Genomic DNA, 25,673 nt, shown 5'->3' with positions numbered 1-25,673 from the left:
TCTGTGTAGGTTAATCTCAAATCCTCTCAGGAAGGACATTGATGGAGCTTCAAGTGTGTGATCTTCTTCTAAGGCAAAAACGGGATGCTGTTTCTTTTTCCAAGACTGAATTCAGCTTCATTTTTACACTGTCAAGAAGGGAGCTGTTACTTCTCCAGAATGCAAGCTCCTGGCCACAAAGCACAATGCTTTCAGTACAGCATGGAACTGAGCTCCATTTTCTCACTTTTTCACCATTCTCTCCTTTCCCTTACACATACTTCCTTGTTGCAAGAGACAGATTATGAAATACAAATTAATGCATAAAAGTTCAAATGACATTTAATTATGCAGGATAGTTTTGAAGAAGTCAGGGACGAAATGTTGCTTTCAAGTGACAAGTGGTTGGTTTCTAGAAAAAATAGAAACAGGTTTGAGGTATGTGCCCTATATCTTATTGGAGTTATGGAAAAGTTGTGAATGATGTAATTGAAAGGGAGGGATCTGGGATTCTGAGTCTAGTCTTTAATCATCTTGTTCTACCATGAACTTTTATCATTAAGAGTTTATATTCAAACTCAGAGACCACAGCATCAGACATTATTTTATTTATATACCCTATAACCATGTGCCTCTCTATAGACCCTTTCAGTGAGCTTTATTATTATTGTTGGTGTTATTTTTCACTAGTTAGTAAGGACATCACAAGAATTTCTCTAGTTTCTACAACTTTCATTCATCATTGGTCAAATCTTTCAATCACACTGATTCTCTCATGACAGCATTAAATGGAAAGATCACTATTACCATTTAGCTCTCCATCAAAAGGCCATTAAATATCTTTTTTTAAAATGTTTACCTTGATTGGATGGTATAAAATCCTTTGAACTTCAGAGCAGATACAAACTATCATAAACCATTTCTTTTCTTATCTCATATTTTCTAGAGCCCAGAGCATCATGTTAATGCATTGCCATATGAAGTGTTAAATTACATTAATGTCTTAATATTTCTGTGCAATTTATGTTTAGAAAATTTATACTATAATAGTGAGCAGTGTGAGTGTATCCCAAATGCATTATAGCTTCCCTTAAAAAAAACCACTTATGGCAGGATTTATAATTTGGCTGCTTAATTTGCATGTGCTTGAAGCACAGCCAAATATGTCATTATTAAAAACAAACCCCAAAATTTCTTTTTCCTTTACTAAATGTATTTAAACAGATTTGTCTGGAGTTTTTTCAGAAATGAGAGACTGAAAATACATATGCAAATTTTTCTGCTGTTTTTCAATGCCTATCAGATACAAGACATTCAAAACTTTCTTGCAGTTTCTTTTGCCTCTATTGGGTGAAGAGAGACCAAACTGGCACCTCTGAAGGTCCAATTAATGTCCAACAACCTATGCCTGCTAAAAAGCATCAGTATTATGTAGAGTCCATTCTTAAGGTCTGTCTAAATAATTTTCCAAGGATTTCTTAAAATATTTTGTCTCATAATACATTAATTCGATAATTCTTTTTTGTAATTACCGTTTGACTGAGAACTATAAAAATGGAACTTTTCTTGTGTTGCTGTGCATGACAAGATAGTTCCAAAGCCTAAATTAAAGGATCCAGATGTACTTTAGAGCACAAGAGATATTTGCTTTCTTGCCAGTATCCGAAACCCTTGATTGAAAGAACTCCAGTGACATCCTCGCTTTTATCCATTACTAAACTCTGCTCTCCACAGTGGAGGACTTGAGTATGGAGTTGGGTCAGACAGTGATGTGCTTAGCTAACCAAGAGTCTGTGGAGAAATTACTTCAGAAGTGAGTTTAAATTCTGGCTCAATGTGTATTTATATGTACATATATGAACAATAATAGGATGGAAGATAGTTTACATACAAAGTAGACCTGCACTTAAAAAAGCCACAAGGAGGAAAATGAGATCCCTTTGATGGTGCAACCATTTTGATGGTTATTAGATATGTTTCTAATAACTTCAAACTTCAATGGCGTTGTGTTTGTATTAATTTTTCTCAGCCAAAAACTAAAGAAAATTGTGGTAGATTGGACACTTTAATGGCAGTTTCAACAGATGCTCCAACAAAGCAGCTGAAGAAACAGAATGAAAAGACACTCACTTGTAAGACATTCTTTCAAATTGGAGTTAAATCTCAGAGGAAAGGCTCCTAGGGCACGTTATATGGCTGTTTTCTGTGACTGCAGTATGAAGGACAACATAATTGTCACTCTTTTCTAAGCAATAAAGCCTTGATTCAGTGCTATGTCAGTCAATGTGAAGGTTGCCATTGATTTCAGTATTGCATGACCAAAGCTTTCATAATCAATAAAACAAAAAGAATGCTTGGAGGAGATGCTCAGAGGCAAAAAATGCTGGTAAAAGCCCAATTGCTGAATGAACTTTAAACAGAGGTTAGTTGGAAAATGTTCACTGAACATTTCTCTATTCTGGTCTCTGATCCATGTTCCAAGTTCTGCAGACAGACATGGCTTTGAATGCATAACACTTACATGCAACCTGACTTATTCAAGAATAACTTTTTTTTTTCATTAAATAAGGGCAAATTATATATATGTTTTTTTCTTCTCCCCAGCCATAGGTCTGCATTTCTGTTTATATACCTACCACTCCTTTAGCAAGCAAAATTTTTTACTAGACACTTTACATGCTTCAGGATGACTATTTGAGCTAATGGAATCTGTGGAGAATATCTGACCAGTTAGCAAAATATAGATAATTCTGTAGAAGATCTCTTTTGTTTGAATACATACAGTACATTCTATGGAAACAGGTTTTAAATTTAAATATAAATGTTCTCCAACATAATTAATAGCACATTTTATATGGCACTTTCAAATATTTTGAAACGGAATTATAATAAGTAGTCTTAATTAATGTAAAAATGTGTATATATATTCAGGAAAAGGTAAAAAAAAAAAAAAGATTTACATGCACATGTATTTTTAGGAAGAGGAAGAATGAAATCAAATTTCACAGTGACTGCACAAACATTTGCAGTAGGGAAATTCAAGCCACATTTATGGGCAGGTCCATCCAAACGACCCTGTGTTTCATGAGATACTGTCCTTCTAGTATTTCTTAATATATCCTGCTTAAAACATCTAATTAAACATCTAATAAAAAAGAAATAAAAAAGGTTTTGTGTTTACCTTCAAAATTTTCCTAGTATTGTTACAGCAATATCAATCTGGACAAAAAGAGTTTTCTATTAATCATGGTAGGGATTATTCTCACATATAGGATATACTTCATAAAACCACATATATTAATACTATGTAAACTAGAAATAATTAATTTTCCACTTGTTTAGGGTTCTTTCATAAGTATAAGCAAAATATGTGTGAATAGCACATATTTTATTTTTGATAGACATGAAAAAGAACCCTAAGAGCCTCATTTTGAACAGGAGTGTTAAAAACAGATTTTATGTGACAGTCAAGATTTGCTAAAAATTCACTCAAAATATCTCTGACATATACAATAATTTCTGCAAAGGTGCTCAAAAATATTTTTATCTGAGACTATATTAAAAATTTCAAATCATTGCATGATTGCTCTCAAACTCTTAGAGAAGGTAAGGATAGCTGTATGTTGTCTAATCATTGTGTGCCTCTGGCTACTCACTAATGAACCTAGTTCAGAAAAATGCTTTATTTCCTACTTGTTGAAAACCTATTGGCTGATCACTGTCAAGTAATGCAGCCTGTGTGGTACATCCCAGACTACTTATATGTATTAAAATATACATTAATGGGGACTGGTACTGTAGAAGCTTTTTTCTAAAAAGCTGGTCTCAAAGTACCAAGGACATAAGGACAATGCTAAAAGATTGACAGATTTTCTGTTCTCATGAAAGTGATTCGTAGACAAACATATCTTAACGGTTGAAAAAAAAGATTAATTTTAACAAGTATTGAAGTTAGGAAAAGTGTGTTAAAACTAGATCCGTACTAGCATGAGTCCATCTTCATAAGGCTTAATCCTTAAAACATATCTTAAATTGAAAATATAAAATAATATCCAATGGAAAAGATCATAAAATAAAGTATCTGAAATGAAATCGTGACATATATTTCTATTTCTCAGGTCAGGCATCCTATTTTACAGGTGACCAGTACTAAGTCACTGAGATTTTCTTTGGTTTTTAGTTCAGCCACTGAGGGCAAGAAGTACGGTACCTCCCTTACCTTACCACTCTATATCTGACTTTATTTTATTTTTTTTAATTGTAGCATGTTTAAAAAGAACTTTTTCCCCTTCAAGAAAGATGGTTCAAGGCCAGGTTGGATGGGGCTCTGAGCAACCTGGTCCAGTGGCGGGTGTCCTTGTCTGTGGTAGGAAGGGTCAGAACCAGGCGATCTTAAAAGTTCTGTCCAACCCAAACCATTCTATGATTTCCATTGAAAATTGAAATAGCATTTTCAAAATAATAAACAAGACTGCTGATTTTTGTGACTCTCTGTCATTAGTTTTCAGCTCAGTGCTGATAGCACATATTGCCCTGCAGTTAGGCAATAAAAATATAGCAAAATCAAAGTGTTGTAAATAGCTGTGCTAAACCTTCAGTGAGTCCTAAGTAAATAATATCTGAATGCAAGCAGTAAAACAAGGCTAGAATGTCATTCTTAGATCAAGCTTTATGACAGACCTAGAGGTAAACCATAATCAGCAATAGAACTGTCTTCAGTCACTATTAATAAGAGAGATACCAGCAATTTGGCGAACAATAGGTATTGTATTTGAAGAATTACACTTGGATGATTTTCTAAGGCAGTTTCTAACTCACTAGGGTCAAACAAAGTCTTAAAATACAATATATATTTCTTATCTCTCTATTTATTTTGAAAATTAGCCCTTGGCAAACTTTATTTTGTGGGAAATTAAAACAGATTCTAGAGATCGCTGCCATCTTCTGGAAAGGACAATGTGGAAGAGATGCTATCTTAGTTACAGACAGAGACAGAAAAATCCATGACCATAACCTATGACGCAAACTGACAATGTAAACTATTTTCAGAATGCTTAACAAACTAAAAATTGAAAAAATTAAAAAGAAGAAAATAGCCAGAACAGAGAAAAATAGAAATTTATGACCAAAAATATAAACTTTTCAAAAGTAAAAATGCAACACAAAATGCTTAGATAGGAGCTAGAGGCTAAATATTGTTTTTTTGTGCTCACAGTCTTCATTGTAATGTCATTATAATGTATTTGAGATCTCTGTCCCTTTGGGGAAGTGCATGGAGGAAGGAAGGGGAATGTTTCAAAAGTAGCATCCAGAAATGTATCTGGATTTTACTGTCAAAGAATTTCAGATATACAATAGCTAAAAAATGATGGGCTTTATGCATCATTTAGGTCTTGGCTGATACTTCACAACCAGTAAATATGCCTTTAATAATTTATCAGATTTTGGATAATACTTTGAGATACTTGAAAGATGTTTATTAAAACTTTATGGTTTTTTTTTTCCCTTGCTGGTGTCATCAGACATGTACTATGCTTGGTTTTATGACTGGTCAAAGCTGGATGTATGTCACTGAAATATGAAATTCTTTGTTTTTTTTCATTTTTTATATTTAATTTCTATTAAAACTTTCAGTCATTTATTGAAAAAAGGTTGAATCTCTCAGAAAGATTGGGATTTTCATCCTGTCAATAGTTTTGATTGTGAAGAGAGGCAGAGACACAGGTTTTGTCTGATGTTAAGACCTGTACTGGAGGTCAGATGGAGGCTATATTTCCTGTAATGCTCCTAGAGAGAAAGTAAATTAAATGCAATATGAAAAAATTGGGTCAGCTATGAAAACAAATATACACAGTCATGAAAGTCTTTGGTTTTTAAAAAAATTCATAAATTTATATAAAAATAAGCAACGGGAGATTTTCCTTTACAAGAACAGATTCTCTATGATCTGAACCTCTCAAAGATTTTTCCCCTTTTTCTGAGTAGGCAGGTAGGTGACAGTGCTACAGCAGTGTATATAGTTCTTAGTAGAGGAAGGTAGTAGTTCCTTCAAGATTTCCAGAGTTTCATAGGTTTTAGACATTTTAGGACAATAACACTCTTCAACTTGCATACAAACTAGCATTTGAATAAGTACTTTGCAATCAGGTTGATAGTACTTCTTTAAAACAGACTTTTTAAAATAGATGAGCAATCTGTATTCAAAATCTAAATGATGGAGAGGAGAAATTGCAAATTTCTTTAGTATTTTATGACTACGCTCAGAAAATTTATATCATAAATCAGCCTTCAGTAATATAAATTTAGGTTCAAACAATCAGACTTCTGTTTGCTCAAGTTAACAACCAGAACTGTCTTTCAATATAGATTGCTTCAGACAATGATTATCTTCAACCTAATGATCCTTATCCTAATACAGCTCAATTTTTAAAACTTTGTATTGGTTTTCCCATATGTCTGGTCTTTATTGGAGAGCAATCATAGAAATTTTAAAATTTGATTCCTTATAGAAGACCAACCAACACACAGTAAGTGCTGCTTCTCTAATGAGAAATGGACATAGCAGCATTTTGTTCCAGCCTGTGCAGGCTGGAATATTATGTGTGCATGAAAACCAGTAGTACACTTATATTTCTGACACCTTCTTAGTTTTCAATGACCTTTCAAACATAAACATTCAGTGGTGTGGCACATTCATTGCTAATTCCCCTAATGCACTTCAAATCACATAAGCCAAATTACATTATTTGCATATGTTCGTACTTTTTAATAATCATCTTCTTATGATCCTTAATAATAGCAGATGCATTTCTATGAGATGTCCCTTGCTTCCCAATTTTTCCTCTTTGCTGAATTGTTGTATATTGTCCACTATTATACTGAATTATGCAAAAGAAAGGAATCCCTCCAATCATTTATACAATAATCTTTTAATGAAGTCAAAACTATTATTAAGCTTTTTTACTGCCCCAGATTCTTTCTCCATAAAACTGAAGTGGCTGGCTGAATTTCTTTGTTATGTTCTCCACTTGTATTTCAGCTGTTCTGACTTCTGCTCTTTTAAAGTCACTTCTGAATCTGTACCTACATTGTTTATTCCTTTCTCTCCCCTTTTCAAGATAGATTGCAAGCTTTTGATTTTTAAAGGATTTCTCCACACTTTCAGCATTTCCTCTACAGGGACAAATATTCTACTCTTCCTGAGGCAGACTTCTGCCAAGCAGTTGGAAGCATCATGGAAGCTGTGCATGTTGAATTCAGTCAGACTACTAATCTCTCCAAAGATGCATTTTGAAACAACTCTCTTTCAATATTTTTGATTTATTTGTACTGTCTAGAAGCAGAAAATAAACATGTCTGCTTTAGAAGTCTACAGAGATACTTGAAAAAGTGTCAAAGAAAAGATTTAGATAATTTACACAACATGTTTCAGTCAGGGACACGTCTTCAGTTTGCTGCTTAGTAACATGGGAATAATGAGCATGAATAATTTCAAATAAGTCAACCCTCTCAGCTCACCATGAACCCCCTTCAAAGCTACGAGAAGACTTATTCTAACCCTAAATCCCCTGATTCATTGAGTCAAAATTGTATTTTTTATTTGTACAAAGATTTTATCCATGTGATGTGAATATTGAAAGATATTTGTATTCCTGCAGATCATGTGTTTCTTCTTGCCCAGCTTTATTACTGATATATTTAATTGCACTGAACTCTACTTCCTCAAAAGGCATGGAGCAGCAGGAGCATCCTGAGGCTGTTCCAGGATAGCTTTACACGAAGAAAGCTGTCTCGACACCATGCTGAAGGGATATTCCCTTGTTCTCCAGGTCTCTGATGTTTTAAGGAAAGAGGCAGAGTTTTCTTATATGTATCTGGGTCAGTAACTACATTTGTTTTCCCCAATGAGATTTGGTTTTCCAGTCACTCTACCTGCTAGCACACTCTATATTAAAGGCTGCTGTTTTAAGCAGCAACAGCCTCAGTACTGAAGACTCTTTACTGCCCTAAGAGGCAAAAAGAAGATGGAAGTAATCATGAGCTGATCAAACTGTAATATAACATGACTCAACAGATGCCAACTGAGTTTTTTAAGCCAGAAAGTAAATATTCTGTCTGTAAGGGGAACAAAGAAGATAAGAACAGTAAATCCGTGATAAAAAGATTTGCAAGAGGGACCTTATCAATGAAAGAAAATATATTGGGCAATGCAATAGACCAACGAATTCAGATCGGAAAAAATACTCTTTCAAACTGTAATTTCACAGAATTTCTCATCTTTATCAGTATACACAAAATTCTTTCTTCAGCAAGACAAGGATTCTTCTAAAACATACATCAAGCAGCACCTGTGGACATTACATGGTCATCAAGCCATGGAAGAAGTCATTAACGCCTTTGGAGCACAATTTCAGGGACATTTGATGTTGACAGGATTCTTCATATTTTCAGAGGTAAGTCTGGGAATTTAGCTTGGAAAGTTAACACTTTGGAAAGAGACAGTATCCGTGGCTGCACTTATGATAGCTGTTGACTTTATCAATGGTTCCCAATATTCAGAAGTGACTGATCTTTGCCTCAGCTGCTCTGACTGTCATTGCTGAAATATGTGACAGTGTATCCCATGATACACTGAAAACAAGAAGCTGAAGAAAGCAAGAGATAATTTTCAATTTTCCCCTTAACTTTTCCATACTTTATCTTTCCAATCCCTGGTTCAGCACTCTGGCAGCACTGGTATCTGGAAGCGCTCTGCCATCTCCTCCTGGGTGCTGCTGCACACCTTTCCCAAAGCACATCTGCCTGCTGCACTAGCCACTACTGTCCTTTTCTCCCCTTACATTTTTTCTGAGTCAAATTTACGGTGTTAGACCGAAGAAATTTTAAGGATCATCTTTTCATGCACAGCCCTTTACAAGGTTGTGGTGATTTATCTTGTCAAGCTACACAAACCACCAATAAATAAGAATAATGAGAATTTCTTAAAGTTGCTTTATAGGTAAGTAAGCTTTTTCCAATATTATTTTCTTCAGGGATAGTCGCCTTCCTTGATTCCTGTAATAGCCTTCCTGTGAAGGCTACAAAAAAGATTGCAGTGAAAAATGGAATGTCTGCTGTTCATTTAGTGAGAGGAAGCCTGGAGGTATGGCATCTCCAGAAGGTGTGACTGTGGATGGCTGCCTCTCCATGCAGAAAACCCACATGTCCTGCAGCCTACTGCAATACTTTTCCTGACAATCCTCCCAGCAGCCTCCAAGCAGGGCAGTCTAAGATTCCAACCTTTTATTCCAGAAAAACTCTACCACCACACATTTACCAGTGCCCAGTAACAAGACTGCGTTGGGTCCAATGGTTTTCCCTCACTCATTCATTATGTCCATGCCATGAAATGAAAATCCAGCCTATCACCTGGATAACATCCTGAATCAAGCATCCTGAAGGATCAAGCATCCTGTCATCTACTTGTGCAGAGAAATGTATGCATGGAGACTGTATTTGTCTGTAGGTAGGCACACACCACCATACAGAAATAGCCTTAATCTGAATTTTGTTTATTTAGTGAGGCAAGTTTTACAATTAGTTGTGATAGTTAATTTTAATTCTCATAAGTTGCAATGTTTATGGAATAAATAAAATATGCTAAGCATTTAATATAAGGGCCACTTTACTAAAATCTAAATCAAAGTTATATTGAAGAAAACACATTAACATTAGCTTAGAACTTAGAAGATTTATGAATGACATTGTAGCTAAAAATATGTATAGGAAACCTTCATCCCATTCTTACAGACAGGTAAGTAAACACATTTTTTTGCATGTATTGCTCTAGCAGCATTTTGTACCTAAGACAGAAATTGGATATGGAGATTACTTCTATTTTGCATTAGAAAAATGCCATCATGTCTCTACATTTTCTATCCTCCTCTTTAATCTGATGTGCATTTGAATTAAGTACAGAATGTATTTATACCTTTTTTAAAAGCATTTAAAGAAAGAGTGTTGGAAAGAAATGTTTATAATGCTCTGAGGACCATATGAAATCCAGAATCAAAATTTCAATGAACAGGAAAAGCCACAAAGTTCTCTTTCATTTTATGCCACAAGTTCAAGTGGGGTAGTGAGAGGTAGTGAGGAGATATAGATCCCAAGGTTCACCCCACATATATTGGGCTGAATTATAAACTCAACTTGGGCTAAAATATATACTCAACATCTTTTCTTATGTCTTATTAAGGGGCACCAGGAATGCACAGAAAATGTAGTACCTGCCTGCTGTTTAATGCAGCTGCTGGCATAATCCCTTATATTTCAGGATAAAAATTGCTTAGATGAAATCTATCCTTCAAAGAGCCTTTGAATGATATAAACAGGAACATTGTCAAAATTACTCAAACTTTTTTGCTTGTTAGGGTTTTTATAGTTACTTATTAGCTAAAGTATTAATGAAGCATCCGTGTATACAGTACTGGTACCCATATATGTATAATATATATGCCTATATATGTAATTTATATCATATATATGTAATATTGAGATATTTTCTAGATTTAGATCTTAAAATTAAAGACTGTTTTAAAACAAAAAACATTGCAACATCCACCCTCATAATTACAGTGTGAATTCTGATCATGTTTCATTGTTCTTTTTTTGCCTCTGAACAAATCAGATTTCCCTCGGGGTCAGCAGGGGTGAAAGCCAGGTTCTCTTCAGAAAAGCATTCTTAGAAGCATCCTGTGCCATTTTAATGAATTATTGTATCCTTGCAACAGAAAACCCTCGAAACTCATCTACCCCAGCACAATTTTTTTTATTGTACACTATAACCAGGGTTGGACAGGAGACATTGCAAGAATGCAGCTGGTTGTAGAAAGAGCTCCTGGTTTACATAATAATGGTGACAGTAATTAATATGCTAAAAAGAGCTAGATTAATTATAATTTGCCTGTATATAAATAATTTTCTTTCATTGCTGCTATGGGAACAAAATTTATGAAAATTTATTTTGTTGAATGTGATGCAGATGATTGATTTCTGTTGCAGAGATTTTAGCAGAGATCTGTCCTGACAAACTTTCTACATTCAGCACATCTATTTCTTTTGAGCAAGACAAACTGAAGGACATCTGAACTGATTAATCTACAAGGACCAGAAACTGAGGTCAGTGATATAGCTGTATATATCCCTCTGAAGCCCAAACTTATCTGGTTTTGAATTGCTTTTTCTCCCCTCCTGCCCTCTCCCTGAAAACACAGAGTATATATGGCATTTTTCTTAAAGGAATGTCTTTTTTTCACAGCTTCTAACATGCTCTTCATTCATAACTCAGCCTTTTACTAGATTTTCTTAGAGCAACAAATACTTCATGACCTGACCCACAGCACATTTTCACTTGCCTCAGTCACTTGTTCCATAAGCTTCCAGAGGAGGCAATATTGATACTGAAATTCCCCCATCTGATGTCATAGCAATTTAGAAAGTCAAAGAGGTGCTTGACTGGAAAGTCATGCGTTTAGAAACCAGTGAATTTTCAGGGCTGGAGTGTTGTTAATGCACAGCAGAGACACATGCAAGATTCCCCACTGCTAGCAAACTAGTTAATTCTGAAAGTTGTGATGTAGGAAAATAAAATAATTGCCCTTGAAGTTCTGCTATCACTGTCTTCTTATACAAGCCACACAAAAAAGTACACCAGGGGAAAGCATGTCAGCCTCATAAAATCAAAGGTTACAGCTAGCCACTCATTAAGGATGACTAAAGGATGCTCTTCTGAACTAAACTTATATTTGATCTTTGTTTCTTTGTTGATGCCATCAAGCAATCACTTTCTGAGGGTTTCCATAGTAACAAGTGAGCTTTTTTTTTTTTTTTTTTTTTTTTTTAACAGCTCTTTCATGCACCTAATACAGAGAAACAGTGGGATAATTGGCATTGGAATACTGTTCCTGCTTTCCTGGTATAATACAAGCAAAGCAGGGTAAAGTAAAACATGGTTTTCTACGAGAGTGAAGATTTATTTTCCCTCCTCTGTAAGAATATTAAAAAAAACTATAATTTACTTACATCTTTGGTTTCTGCGTTTGCTCTTGTACATAGTCATTGTGAAGAAATTCCACTTTCTAAGAAATGATTGCCTTGATCACAGACAAAAGAGATCGTGCTCCTGCTTTGCAGTGAGACAGTTGCTCACTGACAGAAGGTAACCAGCAATCTCTCGGAGAAAGGCAGGGTAATACCATTCTCCTAAAATCCAGGGGAGATGCTACTGGCTCTAACTATTTTCTCTGTTACAAGGCTCACAGACAAAATATATTTATTTTAATACTTTTTTCCAAATGTGTTTGATACCAGCTAATAAAATCCGCAGCACAGATAGAATCACGTAATCAGATAAAGTGGGGTAATAAGCTATGCAATGGTCTGAAATCAAGATTCCTTGAAAAAGCACTGACATAACAAAAATTGCATAAATGATCTCATAAACTAACAAAAACTAACTTTCCATTAAGAGGTCTTAGAATTATGCATATGAGTACGTGAAAATATTTTGGGTTACATTTTCAAATTTCAATTACATTTTCAAATTACTATTAAAAGAAAATCAACACATGTTGATCAAATAAATCCTGACTGCAAGTTTGAGCTCGTGAATAGATTATTCTATAAATATATAATTTTTTTATTATTCATATATAAAATGAAATTTCTTTTTTTCACACCTATATTTACTTCTGCCTCACCTTTCAATGATTTAATTTGGGGAAAGCTATTCAAATAACATTTTGCTGATGGCTCATTTTTATAGTTACTTCATTGCTCTCTAGCCTTTTGAATCACAAGGTCATGGGGATAAAGTAACAGCATTTTATGATCATCCACATATAAGTATATCACTGTTTCGAAGAATAGAGGTATCTTCCTAAAGGGAACAGGGGAAGCGGGAGGAAATTTTTGCCATGTTATGGAGATGGGAGTTAGTATTTGCCATGCTGGGTAGATGACAGTCAAGAAGACCCTGGTGGCAGTAATGGAGTTGAAAAGAAGTAGAAATTCCAGTTAATTCAGCAATGAATCTGCCTTTAATAAAACTGTGCAAAAATATTTTTTAAAGTTTTAAGAAATTCGTATTTTGAGCTGCCTGCCATCTTGATCCCAGATACCACAAACAGAGAAGTGTCAAAGGAAAAAAATGCGTGGAGTGACTGAAATGTCTTGAAAACTGGTAAGAGTACCACTGTTCCTGCTTAAAATGCATATTTAGACAGCAGCTCTCTAAACTAGTCAAATAAATAAAAAAATAATATCTTTGGCTTACATAAAAGCCAGTAACATCTGATGTTCATAGATCATTCATGTTTAAGTCAAAGAGGAACAAGTTGGTAGCATTCATCTAAAACATTGACCTACAATTACTTTCCTAATGAAAAGTAAATAAAAGAAATTAAAATAAATATCTCTCTCAATCTGCCTACTCTAAATTTATATTTTTTCCATCATTTTTCACTTCTCAGATATATCAGATATATCTCCAGTATAACCATGTTTAGCTTTGTGCACCATTTTAATTCTCCTTTCAGTTGTTCAGTAGTCACAAATCCTCATATTGACACACCTCAAGTTACTGAAATAAAATCTTTATATTGCTCTATTAATCTAATTTCCTCTTTCTGTCAAAATCTGACCACATACCTTTTCATTTGCTTTGGCTTTGTATCAACAAAACTGAGAATAAAATGTAGCCTGGAGAAAGTGAAAGCAATGGATAATTTTTGAGGATATTTTTATTATTTTATCTACAGTTGCCTCAAAAGTGGTAACACTTGAGATTACACCATATGTATTGTTGAGGTCAGCAGAAAGGTGGGAGATTGCAAAACAAATCAAAAGTGACAGGAAGGAAAAAATTAGGATAATTGCTAAGCATAGCAGCAGACAAAATATCTGTACCATATAGAAAGATCCTGGAGGCCTTATATTCAAATAGCGTGGTACATTTAGTATCCATTGTAGTCAATATTTTTCCACCAATTTGTATGAACTGAGGATAATTCCACAGTTTCTCTGCTCTATTTTCCCTCAGTAAATTTGCAGCCAAATCAGATCTGTTATCTGACTTAGACCACAGAGATCTGTGGTCTCCCTTTAAAATTACTGCTTAATGTAGCAATCTTCTCTTTTCCTGCTCTCTTCCTTCTTCTACCTGAAGGCTCTTAACCTTATTATTCAGTTCAAATTTTCCTTATTTCGTTGATTTAGAAAGATGTCTTCATTTTTTTTCCTCAGCTCACATTTGATTGTAACTAAAAATCTCAGTTCTTTTCCTTGTCATTAATGTCTATTTTCCCCCCAATTTTTATCCTGCATTTAAGGTAGCCATATATTACTAACTCTCCATGTTGCTTTACATACATCACCTACAACAACGTGCATAGTTTTTCCATTGGTCTTTCGTGAATTATTCTATTACAGCATGTACTTATACGGAAATATCTTGGCAATGGTATAATATAAAAAATTAAACTAAATGGAAATTTCATGGGATAGGGATTAATTTATTTTAAATCAATGATCCCTGAAAGCACAGCCTTTATTGGTTTTTCTTTGTGTTAATTGGAACTCTGAGTCTTCAGTGCAGTGAAAAGCATTTGCTAAAAATACCAAATATAATCTGTCTGGCGAATCATTGTAGGTCTCTTCATGAAAAAATATTGCAAAAACCCACACCTTGAATGTGCTGGCTAGCTTTGAGTAGGCACAGCATCCTCCTGTTTTTCTGAATTACTATTTTCTGTTAGGAGAGATTAAAATTCACTTTCGCAGTGTTACACCTTGAAAAAAGTCAGAATCTGGCATATGGCTGGCTAAATATAACCAGTCTAGTGAGGTGAGAAAAAATGAATGGAAAATATGAGCAATAAAAAATCACCTGGTCACATTGAGATTATTGCTTTTCTACAAGGATGCATCTTACATGATTGAAACAGTTTAAAATGTTAAATGTTATTTAAACAGTATGTTGTCAATCATATTTGCAAAAGAATTAAAAATATCCACATCTGCACATCCCATAACACCTCTTGCCTTTCTTTCCTCCCCACCCTATAGGTCCCAATAAGGAGCTTTTCTTTGAATACTGAAATAAGTTTCTTAAACTCTCTTTTATTAAGAAGAAGAAAAGAAAAAAATGGCAGATTTAAAAAAAAATATAACTGCTGACATTAATTTCACATATTACTCATCAATAAACACTTTGCCTGGGTGGTATGCTCTATTTTATTTTTAATGAGCAGATCTCAGGCAGAAAAGGAAAGTGGAGGAAGCTTAAAGTCTGTTCTCTCTTTCATTGTCTAATTTAATGCACCCAAAGAGTCTTCTCAGATAATAATATTTTATAGCTTCCAATACAGTTCTTTTTAATGGTGTAATTGAAGAAAATATTACATCTATGAATATGAATTAGTTTTTCTTTGAATAAAGGATATGTATAAGCATCAGTGTTTAACCTGCTCCAAGTAAGAACCCCTCCTTGATAAAATTATTGATGTATTAAAATCATATATGTGCAGCTTTTACTGGTAAATATTTATACAGATATCTGACAATACTGCTTTTTAACATGTTGTAATATTAGATAAATAAAATTTACTTTAGTAAGAAATGTCACTTTGCTAAAAAGGCAGATTTATGATAAGATATTCATTTTATGATGTAATGAGCACAGAGCTTAAAATGTTGGCCAAACCAACCCGGCCTAACACTGGTAAAATACTGCACAAACTGTGGCAAGTTGGATGAGAGAGAGTAAAATTTGTACATCTCATGACTACACCTGTAAATTAGAATCAAGGAGTTACAAAAACGTTTTTCAGGACACAACAAAGCTGTCTAACATTCCTGAAATAAAGGCCATTGACAGCATCAAAGAAGGAAAAGGTTTATTAATGGGTTAGCTATAGATTAAAGGGCTCAATTCCACTGCATAAACATTCATATCTAGCACTACTTTGATGATTTTTGGCATCTGAGACATTCACATAGTGCCAGAAAATGTGGCACTGTCCCTACTGCCTTCTTGAACACCCTGCTAAAGCCAGGACTGTCTTATGTGGCTCTAGGCAAATATCTAGGCAAGTGAACCCTCCCCAAGGAGTTTATATTCAAAACTCTCTCTGATGACAGCAGTTATATTCTAGCTTTTTTATATTTAGGGTCATTGTTTTTAAGTGTTCCCAATTTTAACTCTCAGGTCTTGACCCTGCAAGACTGTGATTGACTGTAGGAAGAATTGTGAGGAGAGAGAAAATGATGTGTGACTGAATTTGTAAATATGTTCAAAGAGGCCATTGTTTGTTAGTACATAATCACAGCTGTGTGTATTAAGAAATTGTCTGGATAAAAGAGAAATAATGTGTCATAATACTTTCAAATCAGCAATCCTTCTCTTTAATAAAGACAAAATGCAGTTAAAGTGTTTCATAATTTCTATTGGTTTTTACTCTGCTCAAGTGTTTGTATCCAGAAGAATATACTATTTACAAGATTTCATGAAGATTTCAAGATTTCCTAGTGTATTAATCAAATACTGCATTAGAATAAAATTTGCTACATTCACGGCATTTGCATCATAATTTAAAAAAAACCAAAAAAAACAGAAGAATTTTTTTTTCTGGACCTCTTTGATTTGAAGAAAACTTTGGCTGCCTTCTTTTCTCTATTATCTTCTACATTTTTGCTGACCCGTTTTACTTTTCTTCAGCACTAACAGACAGTAATGACACTTCACCACAAAAGATTCTTTTTTAGATAGCAGGAGAAAGCCCCTATGGTACTGGTCCTACTTTCACCATGGGTAATTTTTTCTTATTCAATGAAGCTTTTTCACTAGAATTTCATTTGTCTCATTGTTATAGTAGCATTTATCTTTAGTCTTTAAGGAATTCACTGTCAAGCTTCCCTCATTAGATTGTGCTCATTTTATCAGATGTCACTGTAAGAATTTAACAATATGATCACACAGGTATTAAACAATGCCTGACACCTTTCTCAGGTAGGACCCCAAACTGGCTGTTTCTCATGGCCCTTGCCCAGTTCCCAGCATGTTCTCATTCCTCCAACAAGAACACTAGGAATATATTTGGATATTTTTCTGTGACTAATAATTTCGCAAGGTTTAATGTGTCAATTCATGCAAATATAAGATTGGAATCAACATGTGCTTGTCTAAAAGTAAAATTATTATCTAATTATTTTAGAGAGGAATTTCAAAACATGAGAAAGGTTTAGAGGAAAAACCCCTAAATCAACCAAGCAGAGTTACTTTACAACTATCCTTGAACACATGAAAATTTGATGGAAAAGAAGCCATGAATAAGCCATTTTCTTTGTCTTGATGTTAATAGAGTCATGGACATACACTGTAACAACAGAGACTTCAATCAATTTTTTGGAAACCAAGTTTGTTACTAGTAAGCATAAGAAGGCTTGCTAAAGGATTTATAACAGGTTAGATATCTCAGAGGAGCATTCCTAGGAGATGGATGACATCTTGTAGGTTTTTTCCAAGCCTTATTTGTGATCACCTATGCCCAGATTAAATATCAATTGTCATAAGATTCAGCACTGGCCAAGATTTGGTCCACGTTAGTCCTTCAGCCTCCCTAATATTAACAGAATATTTCAGGCAGGGGGAGACGGGTGTGTCATGGGGTCCTGAACACCAGCAAGGGTGAGGCTTGTATTGGCCTGTACCTACTTTTAAGGAATCCTTCACTGGTGGTTGAACCCTGCTGTGTACCTTTTGAGCTACAGACTCTGCTCTGAGAACTCAGACACCTGTAGATACACATTATCAACATCTTTCAGAATTACACTTTAACTTCCACAAATTCAGAGCAGCTAAAATGCATCTCTATGCTGTAAATCTGAATCTTTGCTTTGCAATTCAGAATGATGGTTTTGCACCAAAAGTTGCCCCATGGCATCCTCACCAGATCCAAATATTGATAGAGGCTCTAGAGCTTGATATATTCACAGCTTTGAACTCCTTCTTATGGTCCACACTGTCTTATATAACCCTTAAGTAAAACTTGGCCCATTCTATTATTTCCTCTATTCCAAAAGCAAGTAATACAGTTATGAATGCCTGACAGTTCTTCCTTTTCTCAGAAAAAGTACTGTACACAGTAAATACAGGTCTCATTAGACAGGTAGTGATAGCATAAAACATTCTGTTCCTTCATCTGAGGAATATTTAGCTGTTATTTTATACCAGGTACAATAAGATATTCCTCTCTGAAATGTCTGAAAAAATCGATTAAACTTCAGGCTCAGAGTTAGATATTCTTCATGGTAGTTTCTACAGTGGAAAAACATCTTCCCTTCTGCTTTGGCAAGTGGAAAAAATGGTAAATCAATCTCAAAGGAATGGTATTCTAACTCGTTTCACTGACTTTACACATTCTTTAGATCCAAGTGTGCTCCTCCCATCTCAGATTAGTTTCTTTCCTAATCCATCTCCGTTCTTGACAGGTTTCTTCTTGGCCAGTTTCCTTTAAGTTTTGGAAAATTTTAATGTTTTGTTTTGCTTTTCCTAAGTCAAAGCTTCTTTTCATGTTAGCTTTAATTTTATTTTATCCATTTTAACTTGCCTGAACAAGTTTTAATTTGTTCTTCAAAACGCTTTGCTTGGTAGTTTGGCTGGGACTTTCATCAGCTTGCATTTGATCTCGATGAGGTTTTCACCATCCAGCAACAACACTCAGTTATTTCATGCTATATCTAAACCTCTGTTTAGCAATTGAGACAGTCTTAAGACGAGATCTGCTTCAAATTTCTCAAATTATGGACTAAGCATACCTCCTTTCCATTAAAAAGAGCTAGGTTTGTGTTCTAAATTTTTATCCAAATGTAAACCGATTCTACACAAAACTATATTTTCTTTAGAATTTACATTATTATAGTAAAGAATGCAAATGATGTACAAAGAAGTGATGTCAATTTTTCTGATCAATAAACTATGTCTTAGCAATTAGATTCATAAGCATAATGCTATTAAATATTCTTTATATTCTACTCTCACAGTAATCCTTTAAATAGCATAATTTTTAACATATTGAACAACGTGCCAAAGTTAGAGTTCACAGAATTTCCTAAGTAGAAGACAAACATAGCCCTGTAGCTTGAACCATATTAATGAAATATCAAACTTTAGAAAAAATTATATTGACTATAAGAGAACAATTTTTATCAATTGACAATTAGCAATTTTAGCAATTAACAGTTTAATTATAATCACACTAAGATTTTAAGTAGGTCTTTGAAACAATCTTAATATGTCTAGAATTAGCATTTTAAAATGTACTACTTTTTATTCACTTGGTAATTTTTTAATTCTTGTAGGAAACTGTCAGAAAGACAACAAGTGTTAGAAGTTTTTTCTTCCTTGTTGCTAAATCTGAATAAGTCATGGTGCCTCTAACAGGCACCAGTTTCTATCATCTCAGAGATCATAAATCTTCAGGGTACTGCAAATATAGAACAGTAGACAAATACCAGATGTGGGGCCAAAGCAGCTGTACTGAATTTAAAAAATTTAGACTTTTAACAGAGTACCAAGTGCTTAATTGTGTATCAAGTGCTCAGTTGTGGATTTAATACGAAACGTTCGGACAGAAAATTTCTAGAGCAATAAAGTGCTGAGCATTGGTTAGTTTTCATGAGAAATTTAAAAGTTTTGACTAGCAATCCATCTTGATTCTAATTAAATTACAAAATCATTCCACCTCAATATAGAAAGTTGCTTTTAATGGGAATTACACCCACAGTCTCATATTCTCCAAACAGATGATATCTGTTTCAGTTTGGCTGGAGTGCCATGCAATCAAATGCTGCCCTGTTTTCCTTTTCACAGTTTTTTTCACAGTTTCCTTTTCACAGGTTTTAGTTATGACACTGATGAAACATTTTACCATGCTACATTCAATGGGACAAACGTTCAGAACAGAATCCACTCTTGCATAACCCAAGAATATTTCAAAAATACACCACAAATTCATGTACCTTGATTCTGTTCCAGCATTAAGTACTTGAATACTTCAAACAGGTTTTTCAGACATAACCATTTGAAGAAACCATTTGCTGTCATCACCACTGCACTATGACATTCTATTTTAAAGTTTTTATAAGTTTATTGAAAGGGATTTAACTCACATTCAAAATGCATTTTCAGTTCTTCAGTGCAGTGAATGCTGTCTCCCTCTGTGTTCAAAACAGAACAGGGAGACTTGAGAAAGAGCCTCTTGGGAATAAATGAGGCCCTTAAAATGCCAATTGAAGCAGCAATGCAAACTGATGATGCTTTATGGCACAACCAATGTACAGTTGCTACTTCAACCTTTCATTTCAGACTAATGCTTTTTTTACAGCAATCAAGAGAATGATGAAAATGTTCTGCTTTCTTTTCTCATTGTATGGCATCTTTCTCAGTGTGGGGGACTCAGGACAATTTTTGTCGTAATCAATCAGTACAATAGCTGGCTTGAGAGGGCAAATAAGGCCTTTAAAAAGAGATGAAAAATGAAGATTGATTTTTGGAGTGATGGAAAAAGTTGTATTGCAGCAATTCACCACCAGACCATGCTAAAGGATGCACTATTGGCACAAATAGACAACATCTTTGAATTACAGGGAATTGCAAAATACCAGAATGACTACAACTTCACAACTACTCAAATATTTTGTTGTGGTTTTTTTTTAAGGATTCATGTGCATGTGTCTGTGTGAGGTGGCAATGTGGGGAAAGGACTAACAATGTGGGATTATGTGCATTTTGAGTGTGATGAATTCATAGATTCCGATTTAAGAATATGCCAGCTACATGTCAACTTCTCTAAAATTACAACTGACAAAAAGACAATTTCTGAGACAATTGAATCCTATATGGAAACATGATTATTTTCCACTATGCTTATAGCAAGTCAAATTATCAGGTTTTGCTTTAAGCTCAAATCAAGGCTGGCATAATAATACAATAGGGCTATATAGCATTCAACATTTTTTCACTGAAATTAATATATGTTCATATGTTTAATTATGTTCACCTGTTTTTGATAAGGATATCAAACATTTGAAGCACATTTTACATTAAAAAAAAAAGTGGCTATTACTTAAAATACCCACAAAATTTTACAGAAATTTTAAAAAAATCAAGCTTAGTTGTAGAAGGCATCAGAATATGCCTTTGCATGATAAGGTACTGCCAGATGAAACACATTGTCTAGTAAGGAATGTTTCAAAATCACAAAAAGACAAAATTAGAGACTACTAGTTCTCACCTTGAGGTTTTACTACTAAATATCACATCGTGTTTTGAATTAACTGCAAATGCACAAAACAACTCTGTTCAATGTTCAAAGCCACAAAACAGAATTGTGTTCTCAATGACCTGAAAACTAATTAAAAAGAGATGTCTCTAAAGTAGAGGAGATAAAGAATGCTTTTACCCCCTTGTGGATTTAGCAGGAAAAATACTATCCCATCCAGGTAAAGAGTTAAGAAGCTAAGTGAAAATGTGAAGCTAAGGTATCCAGGATGGTTTATTAAACTGCACTTTAAATCATAGTCAATGAAAAATTTAGGAACAAGTTTTCTATTCCCTGTTCTATAGCACCTTGGAAAGGTAAAACCATTTCTGATAGTATGAGAATAGATAGTCTGTTCAGAGAAGATACAGAAACTGTAGGGATATCTAGAGTAATTTTTGACAAATCTGTCCCCAGATCACTATCATTCTTGAATTTTTTTTTCTTGGTTCAGCTATATTAGATGAAATATACTGATATTTTAAAATGAGATTTACTGACAAGAAAAAATCCCTCTGTGATGCTGCGGTAAATTAAGAGAGGGATTTAACAAAGGCAGTGCTATTACTCACCTTTATTCTCTAAACTGAAATTCCTGCTGGCGTTTTAGCATATTAAAGGTGTAGTGGATTATTTTGAAAATAATATTCATAGATTCAGTTTAACTGATGCTGCACTGAGCATGTAGGTCCCTCCTGTCATTACTGAAAGAATAAGGTGGCTTTAGAAACTTGCACAGGGTTGGTCATGAGTGTTGTCTATACTGACATCTAAACAACAAAGATAAGAAATGTTCCAAGTCCTTCCAAAAAGTGTTTCCTCCCTCCTGCAGCACAATAATTTATAGAAAGGAGAATTACAATTAGAATACCTTACAATGAGGAGCTTTTCTCTGAAGTATGACAGGAACATTCAACTTTGTGGGAGGCTAATTAGTATCAGACAAAACATTAATCCCCCAGGGTTTTTTTGCACACAATAAAAAAAATGCTACGACTAGTCCACATTTTACACTGAGTCCACATGTCTCATTTAAGGCCACTTACACATTTTTGTTTGGAACCAACCCCAACCAGTCCAGATTCAATACCTTGCAGTTTTGAAATATTTTAAATCCAACGTCTGGACTATTCCATTAAGAAAATTAAAGTGATGAGTCCAGATTACTATTTATTGTGGAAGAACACTATTCTTGTGGCCCAAATATTTTAAAATACGAGGTCTGAAGAGTAAATGTTCAGCTGTACTTAGAATCAAATGCAACTAAAAAGAGAAAAAGAGAATGTTTTGATTTGATTTGCTGATGACATTGAACTTTGACCCAGTCACATTTGACATTTTCATTGTGGTTTTACTGGCTTCATCCGAGTGAAGGACTTGAGAGTATTAGATTTACAGTTGAACTTGATGATGCTAAAGGTCTCTCTCAAACTTAATTATTCTGTGATTCTATGGTTCTTTGACTAAATTAAAAATAGAGATACTTTCATATTTTCCTAGGAAGCAAGCAGATTTATTGAACCTGACAAAGATTTATAGGTGCTTGCAAAAGGCAAAACAGAAAAAAAAAACCCAAATCGTGGCAAGCATATGATGAAATCAACTTGTTCCAGCTTTAATGTAAAACAGACAATGAAAATTATGATTGACATTTTCAGCAACTGCCATTAAATATAAAAATAAAGCCATGTGAAAAACTGAGGCACGTTTAACTGATCTAAAGTTATTGCAGAAAGCATTGCACTTTGTCTGAGCTATACTGTGAACAGTTTTCTCTTCTTTCATATGGCGTCTGCCAACACTACAGCTGAATATTTTGAACAGCAATCAAAATACACCAGATTTGACTAAATGGGAAGAGAAAGTGTTGGAAATCAATACACTGGGTGGAAGGGTCCAGTGTAGAAATATAGTCCTGCCAAGAGGATTTTTGACAAATTTTCTAAGTTGTATAACCCCCACTGTAGAGCAGTCCCACAAACCCCACAATGTTCTGACAGCAACAGAACATGTGATGATTGTTATTTAAGAGATTTTTAAAGAATCTAGCAAGACACAGATCTATTCAGTAACCCTCCTTCAGGATAATAAATGTTAGTGAAATATTTTTCAAATGTTAATGGAAGAATTGCTTCTGAATAATATCATGTTAATAACGTTTAAAATACCCGACCTAGGGGAAGGGTAAATAGGATTATGTTTCTTATAATTTATCATGCAGAAAACATACAGTGAGGTTCAAGAATGCAGTATTTTTTATCACTGAGTTCAATATGAAGGAAATAATAACATTTTTAGCTGCTGTAAATTAGAAGTATTTATGCAACTTAGTTGCCTGGATTCACGGATGACTGAGTTTCATTATTTGGGTGGTTCTATGTTATGCAAAAATAAATCCAGGGAAATCATCAAGATTATTTTAATTTAAATTAATTTAACATTTGGCTCACAATTCTTAATTTTCCAATTCAGTGAACTTAATAACCTAATCTTTCCAATAGAAGTAGGAATTTGATCTGTAAATGGTTTAACATAAAACTAATCAGGCCATTTCACTGCCCAATTTTATCTCTTTTGGTAAGATCGTCATACTGGAAGTAGCCTCAAAATTTTCAGTGGCCTCAATATTTCTAAGGATGACTGAACTAGAATATACTAATGTGCAGGTCTTCAGAAAAATGCTGACAATTGGTGTCTAAATTTAAACAAAGAAGCTTTTAGGAGTGTACTTAACAATTGCACCTAAAAAGTGATCTACCCCTTAAAACACCATCTAGGATCTGTCCTGAGAGACTAGCAAAGACAGGACATCATATGTTAAGCAAAACAAAATACTACAAAGGAAAGGAGAATTAACTTTTCTCTTAATGATAAATACATTTTCAAAAGCTCAATTCACAATTTACTTGCATATTTACAGGCATATTTACTTGCTATCTAAAGTTATAGATAATGAAAATAATGGCTTTAGCATTTGAAAATAAATCACATTTATTGAAACGTCATTATCACAGCTTATTAAACACTGAGATTGCTCCATTCCACCGGAACAAAATGATCATTGCATTCTGAAGGTTCACCTCACTAGAAGTCTTGGCAGCATTTCATAACAATTTAATTTTAAAATACAGCAATTTAAAACCAATACATGAATTTGTCTACAAAGGCACCATTAAAACCAAAAAAAAATCCAACAAACTGAACAGATAAAACTCATCTCTTCTAGTAAGTGTTAAATAATTTAAATAGATATTTTATTATTTTAAAATTATCTTCTATTTTATAACAAAGTTACTTGTAACAGACAAGTATCAGAACCAGATGCTACCTTAAAAAAATATATGCTGCTTCCAATCTCCAAACTTCCCTTTCAAACTTGATTCTATATGGCAGTGAGACCTATTCTGTAAAAAACTGGAAGACATGGAGAGGTAGCCTATGCTAAACTATCCTGTGTGTAACTGATCTGTATAATTTAGACAAAGAAACTAGAAGAACATAAGTGGGATAGGCCCATTTATTATAACCTGATCTTTGTGAATGAATGAACAAATTCCTTTACACAATTGGATGTAAGATTTGAAGGTAATTCAACATTTATATGAAAAATGAGACTGTTTTTGAAATGGAGATGTGAGCTGCAAATTAAAACCCAGTCATGACCAAGACGACAATGTTCTTCCCTTAAATTTTAAGTTCTGTACATTGACAGATTGCAGACCATTATAGAGATTTATCACCAGCTTATTCATAATTTCCTACCCAAATTAGCAATTAATTGCACTCTAGTGAGTCTCAAAATCCGGAATATGAGAAATCTGTGCTCTGATCATGCTAACAGCTACCTGAGACAAATCAACAAAAAGGAAATTAAGGATGGAAGGTGATTTTCCTTCAAATAATAGGCTGTTGACCATTGGCCATTTTGTTTGGACTTGATTTACAATGTCTTTTTTAAGCTGTGGCTCATGGCCTGTTGTGCAAAACCACCCAGGCATTTTCAACAATAAGTGCTCTGCAGCAGATTCCTTTGCACAGTATTTGGGCCCTCTTCCAGGGATGATATATTGTGCTCGTTCTTCTGCAAATTGAGTCTGCTTTCCAACTCTAACACCAAAGAAATTTCTTGCTTCTATACATTAGGGTGTCATTTCTACCCATTACACCAATTTGCCATGATGGGCAAGACAGATGGGCCCATTTGTGTTCAGTAAGTGAGTTTATTTTTCCAGTTTTGTATGGAACTGTCATTCATACGTGTCTGTTATCTCGGTGATTAGCTTTCACTTTTTCCCATATAATTTTCAAAATTCTCTTTTTTATCCTCCACTTATTTCT

The 25,673-nt window shown here is 34.2% G+C and overlaps 1 protein-coding gene across 8 annotated transcripts in view; it reads right to left on the bottom strand.

Moving 5' to 3' along the window:
• The window catches only part of RALYL (RALY RNA binding protein like), a 365,612-nt gene that overhangs the window by 96,742 nt on the left and 243,197 nt on the right, over positions 1 to 25,673 (bottom strand). The window contains exon 1 of one of the 8 annotated variants that reach the window (XM_014870741.2): positions 12,040 to 12,198. The exons of the other annotated variants lie outside the window; for them this stretch is intronic. Coding sequence (XP_014726227.2) covers positions 12,040 to 12,076 — 37 coding nt within the window. The 5' untranslated portion in view covers positions 12,077 to 12,198. Of the gene's footprint in view, positions 1 to 12,039; positions 12,199 to 25,673 lie in introns of those variants that run through there. 8 annotated transcript variants of the gene reach the window in all.

Source organism: Sturnus vulgaris, chromosome 1, assembly GCF_052056855.1.
Source record: "Sturnus vulgaris isolate bStuVul1 chromosome 1, bStuVul1.hap1, whole genome shotgun sequence".
NCBI classification, from domain to species: Eukaryota; Metazoa; Chordata; class Aves; order Passeriformes; family Sturnidae; genus Sturnus; species Sturnus vulgaris.
The sequence above is the reverse complement of the archived record's forward strand: the minus strand, read 5'-3'. Positions and strand labels throughout refer to the sequence as shown.